Source organism: Danio rerio, chromosome 20, assembly GCF_049306965.1.
Source record: "Danio rerio strain Tuebingen ecotype United States chromosome 20, GRCz12tu, whole genome shotgun sequence".
NCBI classification, from domain to species: Eukaryota; Metazoa; Chordata; class Actinopteri; order Cypriniformes; family Danionidae; genus Danio; species Danio rerio.
In genome coordinates this window covers 41076167-41085746 of record NC_133195.1, presented here as the reverse complement: position 1 = coordinate 41085746, position 9580 = coordinate 41076167, and the positions used below count along the sequence as shown (strand labels likewise).

Below are 9580 nucleotides of genomic sequence, written 5' to 3'. Positions count from 1 at the left end.
CAACAGTTTTCAAGGGTTGCATCAGAATGTGAAGTTTCCACTGATTGCATTTTGATTGCCAAGGGCCGTGACCGTGTTGGTTCACATTCTGACAGGGCAAAGTGCACTTGTGTTACTGTGAAATTCAAGTCATGGTGTTAGGAATCAGGGTCAGTTCGGATTCAACGCATGATGTCAATGGAATGCGTTTACATGTGCATTTTGTATTTAAATACAGATATAATTAAGAAAAATAGAGTTTATTTATAACATAATAGTAAATATATTCATAAATGAGTAGGGTATTTAATTGGTAAGATTTAAAAATATTAATGTCCCATGTTGTGCCTCATATAAGGTGAGCATTTAGATGTGGATTCATATCTGAATGAAATGAATCAACTAAAATAGTTTTTGTTTTATTTACTACTGGAAAAATAATTTCTAAAAATAAATTGCTTTTGCTTAGAAATTGTGATTTAGGACAAAGATTGGGAAACAGACATGAACAGAGAGTGTTCAATTCCCGGTGATGGTATTGTAATGCAATATTGGTGGCTTTTTTCTTTATAGGCTTTATGTTTTCAGAGAAAAAGATGGAAGTTGTCTACGAGTAATTTCTGAGAGTTTACTTATCAGTGATGATGAAGCAATGAGCAGCAACTCTGACTCGATTTGGCCATAAATGTGTATTTTTAATGGATGTGTGTGAATGACCTGAGTTCAGGCTGAAGAGCATATATAACAAATGAAAAAGCATATCTATCCATCCGTCCATCCATTCATCTATCCATTTCACACGCACTGAAGCTAAACAGAACTGAGTCTGGTCAGAACCTAGATGGGAGAGCACATGGGAAACTAGGATGCTGTTAGAAGTGGTGTTAGTGAAGCCAGCAGGAGGCGTTCAACCTGCGGTCTGTGTGGGTCCTAATGACCCAGTATAGTGAAGGGGACACCACTGTCAGTGAGAATCATCTTTCGGATGAGAGGTTAAACCAAGGTCCTGACTCTCTGTGGTCATTAAAAATCCCATGCCACTTCTTGTAAAGAGTAGGGGTGTAGCCCAATCACCCCCTATCCATTAAAATGGCTCTATTTATGTCTCTCCACTTCCCCTATAGCTGCTGTGTTGTGACAAACTGGCGCTGATGCTCTGTGGCTGCTGTCGCATCAACCATCTATCTATCTATCTATCTATCTATCTATCTATCTATCTATCTATCTATCTATCTATCTATCTATCTATCTATCTATCTATCTATCTATCTATCTATCTATCTATCTATCTATCTATCTATCTATCCATCCATCTGTTTATCTGTCTGTCTATCCATCCGTCATTTTATCTATCTATATATCCTTCATTCCATCAGTTTGTTTATCATTAAACCTTTTTATTTCAATGTTGTCTGTTAGCTTCAGTAAGGAATTTTCATTTGACAATAAACAAAAAGGCCACATGGAATTTTAAAAAGCAAAAACAATCCTTTAATTCTATATTTAGTGCAAATTATTTTCCAGGTAATTGTTTGTGAAACAAATAGAGTGTCTCTATTTATATATCGTTTTCCACTTCTCAATGACTCCATCGCAGTTTGAACAAACTTTTGTTTCCTGTACAATTTTAGAGTTCTGAAGAATTCCCTCTATGTTTTCCTCTCCCACAAAAAGGGGGTTACCAAAGCTCAGGTACTGCCAAGAGTTCTGTAGTATCCTTGTGGTTTCCACAGAATTTCACATCTGGAACAATCCCAAGGAATTTTGGAACGTTTCCTGATGCCACTCTCACCCTAAATCATTTCCAAGACTTAAATGTCCCTCTCAAAACCCTCTGCTTAAAAAGAACTAGAAAAATCTGCAAAAAAAAATAAAAAATGCTGAATCATTGCTCTCTGACAGGATGAACTCGATTGAACTAAGGGTTATACTCAGCACGTATCTCAGGTTTGGCATGTGTAGACTTGCCCTACCACAAATTCCTTGACACTTGACAACTATAAATGGTTATGCTTTTTGAACACGTCAAATACTCTTTATAAAGCAACAATGTGCAGGTGTTTCCTCTTGTGATGCAATCAAATTGTTTCAGTCACAGCTGTCTTAAATAAAACCAGTGTAAAATGACTCAAGTGGTATAGCTTTTTTATTAATAAAGTATCAAAAACAAACAACAGACAGTCAAAATGAAGCCATACATATTTCGTATAAATAGTTAATTGAATTTGACAGGCTATCATCTTCTCAATCATGACTTTTGGAAGCAATTGCACTTATTGACATCAACAGCATTGACATGATGGGTGAAATCTGGTTTAACCACAAATTGGAAGCATAGCTTTGTTTTTAACTATACATTTAATGTCAGTAGTACCACATTAAGTGGCATGCCTGTTTTGCACAAATACAAACAAAAAAGAAGGGAAACAAACAAACTAGATGACGCCTGCGTCACTTAAAATTTCAGTACATGACAGAACATAAACGGAGACCATGCTCAAAAACATAAGGGAAAATATTATGAGAAGATTTGGTGTTTTCCTTAGTTTAGTAGAAATGGAGTGATTGATTTTCCCTTTCTGTACACCTTTCTGTAATATTAGGCAATGCAGTCACAGGGCTGATCAGATGTCTTGTGGTGTGTGTTTCTTCACTAACAACGTGGTGTGACACTAAAAGTGCTTGACACATGATCTAGGAACAAAGCCAGACAAATAATAAGAGCTTTACTTCAAGTTTTTTGTTTCTCTCTCTCTATAGAATAATCCCAGCTAACAAAATATGTCCTAAGAATGTTTTTCAGGTTCTCTATTTTCTTAAAGAAGTTAGTCAAACGTTAAAGAAAACATTAATGGAATGTTCAAAGTGCAAACCATATAAGAACGTTAATTCTGAAACAAGCATCAGGTAGTAATCTTTAAGAAAAGATTTTTCGCATATAAGAATTTGAGCACATATTAAATTGAACATTCAATTAATGTGATTCGACGAGTGTTTGTGCACAGCTTTAACATAAACTTGTTAGCTGAGAGTATAGCATCTACACAATAACAACACAACTACAATACATGAAAAATGTGACATCAGAAATAAACAAAAAACACTTTTTTTGAGTATGTGTGTGTGTGTGTGTGTGTGTTTGTGTTCACAGTGGACTGACAAATTCAGACCTTCCTGCTCACAGCATCGTAACAACATTGAGGTGGTAGCAGTGGCGAAGAACTTCCTTGTAAGTACCGTGCAGGACACCTTGTCATCTCCACGTCCACTTCCCTGTAATTTTATCTGTTTATTCAGTTTGTGTTTCCTGTATAATATATAGACCGAGTCCTGAGAGATTAGTAGCAGCTTGAAATACTTCTTGTGGCATGTTATGTGGACACATAATAACTATAAAGGGATAGTTCACCCAACAATGTACATTTACTCACCCTCAGATTGATCAGCAGTTTTTTTTTTCTGTTGAACTCCTAAGAAGGCATTTTGAAGACAGTTGGAATTCAGTAGCCATTGAACTAATAGGAAAAATGGCCATATACATTCTTCAAAATATCTTCTTTTGTGTTCAACAGAAGCAACAAGTAAGAAAATGTTCATTTTGAGCTGAAATATCCCTTTAACAAGGTAAAGGCCATAGATAAATATGTAACTGAACTTCATTCATCACCCTGTATATCTTGCCAAGAAATCAAAAACAAAAACACACATATATTCCCCTCACTAGAACAGCACTTGCCATCAAACACACACCGCCAGGGTTTCATTCAACAAACAAGCTGATAAATAAATGAAATCATGCTGTTCTAGCAGCAGCAACATGACATCAAGCTTTGGTGGTGCATACGAAAAACAAGCATATCATGTTAAACAGTACAATGACGAACACATTTAAATAACTAAGTGAAAACGCATTGAATGTCCTTCAACACTTTTAGTGCTTTTAGTCTCTTTCAGTGTACATCAGACCGACCTTAATTGGCAGCATGGCAGGCACCCGTGTTTAGTCCTTTTTTGTTTTTACTTGGGCAAACCTTCCAGTGTTCCTTGGCGAGCCGTTAGCTTGTTTGCCTGGAGAGTTTGTGATTCACAGATGCCCACAGCTGGTTGGTATGGCGGTGTGTGTTGGTCCATTGGTGGCAAAACCCAGCCCCTGGAGTGTGGATTCTTTGATTTGTTGGATGAAAAGCTTCTTCTCGTCTTCGGGGGTCTGGCCGTTCTGAGCGCGGACGATGCAGGTGGGCCTGTGCAGGTTGAGCATGTAAACAAGCTGCTGCTTTTGGTTCTTCAGCTCCTCGATCTGAGCTTTCAGCTCTGCATTGATGGACTCAAGCTTCTCAGACTCCTAAAGTCAAAACAAGAACATACATGAGTTTCTTGAGTTTTTAGAGCTTAATTGTGATTAATATAAAATAAAGAGGAAAACATAATTAAACTAATTAATTTAATTGGGCGCCAGTTAATTTATTTACTCAAAATAACCTGAAACAGTATCTGCGGGGTCTTAAGTCTTAAAATTCTTACATTTAAAAACCCAAATTTTAGGCCTTTAAAAGTCTTCAATCCACTAGCATTATTGTGTTGTAGGTCTTAAATCATTTTAAACGAGTCTTAATTTTTCTTTGTCTATGTAAATCTATACCTAATTGGGCCAACACCCACCCACCAACAATTTACATTAATAAAAGTTTTAAGAAACGTTTATCTATTAACTCAATTCACTAAATATGGTTTAATTATCTTCCTTACAATGACATTTGTTTTTAATGTTTTTTTTTTAAGGTTTTAACTTTTGTGTAAGTGTAAGTCGGAAATTTCATTTATTATGGTCTTAAAAAGTCTTAAATTTGACTTAATAAAACCTGTAAAAACCCTGTTGAAAGTGTGATAAATGTGTAATTGTCATAGACAAAGCAAAAAAATATTGTGTCATTTTATTTATTTATTTAATGTTTTATTTTTACTGCCTTTCCCAGAGATGGGTTGCAGCAGGAAGGGCATCCACTGCGTAAAACATGTGCTGGAAAAGGTGGTGGTTCATTCCGCTGTGGCAACCCATGAATAATTAAGGGACTAAGCCGAAAAGAAATTAGAGAAATTAAACTTTTTTTTATCTGGCTTTAATGTTTGAATCACGTGAGTTTTATTGTTAACAACAGCTGTCAGAGTTTTTATTCAATATTATTATTTTCACTTCTAATTTCATATAATATTTATACACACCAAGTACACATAAACTATGTTGGATGTGATAAATAACCATTAATTCTTCGACAGCACTAATAAATATATAGCATGACTTATTAACATAATATAAAAAACTCTATAATGAACTTTATAGTTCAGAACTTTTTTTAAAGACTATTTTAACTTTATTTACTCCATCTATACTAGGTACAGTTGAAGTCAGAATTATTGGCCCCGTTTAATATTTCCCCAATTTCTGGTTAATGGAGAGTTTACACATTTCTAAACATAATAGTTTTAATAACTCATTTCTAATAACTGATTTATTTTATCTTTGCCATGATGACAGTAAATAATATTTGACTAGATATTTTTCAAGACACTTCTATACAGCTTAAAGTGACATTTAAAGGCTTAACTAGGTTAATTAGGTTAACTAGGCAGGATAGGGTAATTCGGCAAGTTATTGTATAATGATGGTTTGTTCTGTAAAAAATATAGCTTAAAGGGGCTAATAATTTTGACCTTAAAAATGTTTTTTTTAAAAATTAAAAATGCTTTTATTCTACTCAAAATAAAACAAATAAGACTTTTTCCAGAAGAAAAAATACTATCAGACATACAGTAAAAATTTCCTTGCTCTGTTAAACATCATTTGTAAAATTAAAAAAACATTAATTAATTAAAGGGGCCTAATAATTCTGACTTCAACTGTAGATGTAATAGATATAATGTAATCAAATACAGTTAAAAATAGCAAAAAAGATCAATAATAAAAAATAACAGATATAATATATGTTCATATAAATGTTACGTTTTTTAATCAAATGCTAAATAACAAGTAATACCTTTTGTAAATTATCGGTTTTCTCCTTTTTCTTGTTCCGACATTTTGCTGCTGCAATTTTGTTTCTTTCCCTTCTTCTTTTCCTTCGGTCGTTCTCCTCTGGGACAGCCTGAAATAACAACATCTAACAATTTGGGAAAGCCAAACTACCTAAAATGCCCACAAGTGGATGAACAAGTGAATTGTGCAAGCATGGCTTTTCTACGTCCACGTTACTCAATATAACCAATGTGAAATATGAGAAATTACACTTAAAAAAAAAAAAAACATTTGTGCCAGTAAATGAGTGGGTCTTACCTCTCGCTTCATCCCAGGTAGTTCGGTGGGTCTCTCAGTGTTCATGCAGGCTCTGTCAGTGGTCAGGGTGCTCATGCCGTTGGACATGCGTTTGTTCTGGATGGCGTAGCGCAGCTCCTCTTTCACTAATGGAGTGAAGTTTGTGAAGTCGTCCAGCGTGAGGGAGCCGGGCGGAGAGAGACAGGGAACCAAAGCTGATGCACTGATCTCTGACGGACCCAAACCAGGGTGCTGAAGCATCATGCCGAAATCTAAAAAAATACAAAACAACAGTTAAATCATGATGTTAACGAGGAAAATGGTAAGATAGATAAATAAATAAACAAGTAAAAATGTTACACCTTTCTCTATAAAACTACTGAAATAACTGTGTTATAGTTAGAAAATGATTAAGAACATCAGATTTATAGAGTAAGACCCATTAATTAAATTGTAACAAAAACAACATTTAAAAATGATCATTAAATATTGTATTTTAGAAATAAAAGTGTTTAATTGCATAATGTTATAATTATATACCATCAGTTATAATTTGTTAATAATAATAAACTATATAAACAATAGTTATACAGTTATTGTAATTAAAATATATATTCCTTGTTAAATATTATTGTCATTTATGATATTTATATAAATATTACATTTAACAAGGTGATTAATATAATATTAAATTCATTAAATGATATGCATTTTAAAGTGATAAGTGATTTTAAGTAATAAGAGATTTTAAAGTGATAAAGTTTTGATTAAGGGAGAATATTGTAGTCACAAGTTCTTGTGTTGTTAAATTTTGTTATGTTACGTTTATGGTTTATGTTTTTAAAGTTTTTATATTATATTATATTATATTATATTATATTATATTATATTATATTATATTATATTATATTATATTATACAGACACAACTGGCTAATAAAAGGCTAGATATCATGAGCAGAAAGTAATTTGGCTAACAATTTTTACCACATGTCATTCTCAATCAATCTTACAATGACAACCGTAATTTAAAAGCTCCCAGCTTCCACAGCTGTCAATATATATATATTTTTTTACAGTGACGTATTATAGATGTTTTACTCTCTTTACACAGTATATCGCTTTTTTTGTCATAAACACTCATTTTAACACACTTTTTTGTTATTTTATGTGTATGACTAGACAGGAATACATAAAGTAACGACTAGCTAACAGAATAATCTAAACCCATCAAATATTAATGAACAATTTCATATTAATAATAATATTTTAAACATTTGACTGACAGGTTTGTAGTACAGTGTAAAATAGTAAAGTTATAATCTTTAACTATTTAATGAGTTGTATTCGTATCAATCGGTTTTAATCCTTTTTAAAGGAATAAATAATGTAAATAAACATTAACGTTACCATTCAATTATAGATAGAAACTGTACAACTTACAATTATTAAAGTGCAATCTTACTCGTTACATTATTACAGTATTTATAGGGGTTTTCATAGGTTCTGGCTACCACAGCTGTCAATATTTTGCTTTTACAATGACGTATTATAGACGTTTTGCTCTCTTTATACAGTATGCTATCGCTTTTTTTTGTCATAAACATTCATTTCAACAAACGTTTTGCTAATGTATGTGTACTACTGTACAAATACATTATAGCCTACAGTAACAACTCGCAAACAGAATAATCTAAACCATCAAATATTGATTAAGAACCTTATTAGTCCTAATATTTTAACATTTAAGTGACAGGTTTTCAATACAGAGTAGGCTATATGAAATCATAATCTTTAACTATTTCATGAGTTGTATTCGTGTTACACATTGTCGATGAAGTAAACTTACTGACGTAACATTGTCGGTTAAACAATTTGAAAACAGGAGAACTTAAATCAATCAGTTTTAATCCAATTTTAATAAATATCGAACAAATATTAACGCAAAAAAACAGTAATGCACATACATTATAGCTAAATAAAAGTTCGTTAAAAAAGAGTTCGTTAACTCAAACCTAAATACAATCGCTTGACCCATAAACGCAAAAATCTCCCTTTAGTAGCCCAAACCAAGCACACCATAGACGTTTTCCCACAGCGTGTTCCAGAATAGCGATGAATAGGAAATCTACAATGCCGTCTCTTACCTGGTTGTGTGTAAATAAATGTAGGCGCGTGTGTTTGTGATGCTCTCCTGATGCCGGACTGTTCTCGCGCTCAGCTGCTAAAGTTACAGTTGTCGCCGGCTCGTTGCATCACCCCTTTTTATGGCTGGAGGACGTGAACTACTACTAGGGGCGGGGCGAGTGACGTCACCCTATTTATAGCATCAGCGGCGCTGTCCTTTCGCGATGATGCAATCAGGCAACCCTCTCCGCCGCGCACCATAACTGGGCAAACTCCCGCCCTCCCTCACAATAGTGAAGCTGACGAGCTGGCATGTTAACCTAATGAGCAAATAAAGACATATACTCGTGTAATGACAGGCCATCTCTGGTATGCTCTAATGTCATGTGCCGAATAGTTTTGAAAAAAGAGATATGAGAAAGAGAGAGAGTTTGACTGACTGACTGACAGACTGTCTGCTTGGTTTGAAAGAGAGCATATAAAATCCCTCTTGGTCTGTTAAGTTAAAAACACTTAGCCTATGTTTTCTTGTTTATGTCTTTTTTTTATTAGTATTTTTATGAAGAGATGGAGAGATGAAGCCAAGGTCAGTGTGTATATGGCTGTTTTTTTAAAAGCTTTAAATTTGGTTTTAAATGTCCACTGGCTCAGGGAAAAAACAGCTTTGAATATCTTTTATGGCGTTTGAATTTAGTTGGTTTGTTTCTGACTGAATTTAGGATTTTATCATTTAATAATAATTTAATTATTGTTATGTAATATTGTAACATGACATTTAGAGGTTTTCAGTTTTTAGAGGGTTGAATATTTGAGTGTATTCAACTTTAAAAGTTTAATTCGATTTATTACACTTTATTTGAGCATCCTTGTTACTTTTAATTATACATTATATCAAGTACTGAGTAAAATTAATTTAAGGTTCATTTTATTTGCAAATAATTATGCATTTAATTTATTTTTAGGCATATTCTGTCTAAAAAGAACACTAAAACAAATCTATCTATAAATATTATCTATCTATCTATCTATCTATCTATCTATCTGTCTGTCTGTCTGTCTGTCTGTCTGTCTGTCTGTCTGTCTGTCTGTCTGTCTGTCTGTCTGTCTGTCTGTCTGTCTGTCTGTCTGTCTGTCTGTCTGTCTGTCTGTCTGTCTGTCTGTCTGTCTG

At 33.6% G+C, this 9580-nt stretch overlaps 1 protein-coding gene across 2 annotated transcripts; it reads right to left on the bottom strand.

Moving 5' to 3' along the window:
* Nucleotides 1-2107: 2107 nt before the first annotated feature.
* On the bottom strand, nt 2108-8526 carry atf3 (activating transcription factor 3). Of its 2 annotated transcripts, none has more exons than XM_073932235.1 (4): nt 8433-8526; nt 6308-6558; nt 6012-6160; nt 2108-4321 (listed from the first exon to the last, which is right to left on the bottom strand). In XM_073932235.1, exons 2-4 carry the CDS (start codon nt 6548-6550, stop codon nt 4285-4287), a joined length of 429 nt encoding a protein of 142 aa, XP_073788336.1. In that variant the 5' UTR covers nt 6551-6558; nt 8433-8526; the 3' UTR covers nt 2108-4284.
* Nucleotides 8527-9580: the final 1054 nt, after the last annotated feature.

What these genes read in the sequence shown, in the direction of transcription:
- atf3 (XM_073932235.1), bottom strand. Translation starts at nt 6,550, where the DNA reads ATGATGCTTCAGCACCCTGGTTTGGGTCCGTCAGAGATCAGTGCATCA. An exon ending in TACCTGGGATGAAGCGAGAG is followed by an intron (nt 6,161 to 6,307) that starts GTAAGACCCACT and finishes TGGGCATTTTAG; the next exon opens with GTAGTTTGGCTTTCCCAAAT. An exon ending in AAACCGATAATTTACAAAAG is followed by an intron (nt 4,322 to 6,011) that starts GTATTACTTGTT and finishes TTTTGACTTTAG; the next exon opens with GAGTCTGAGAAGCTTGAGTC.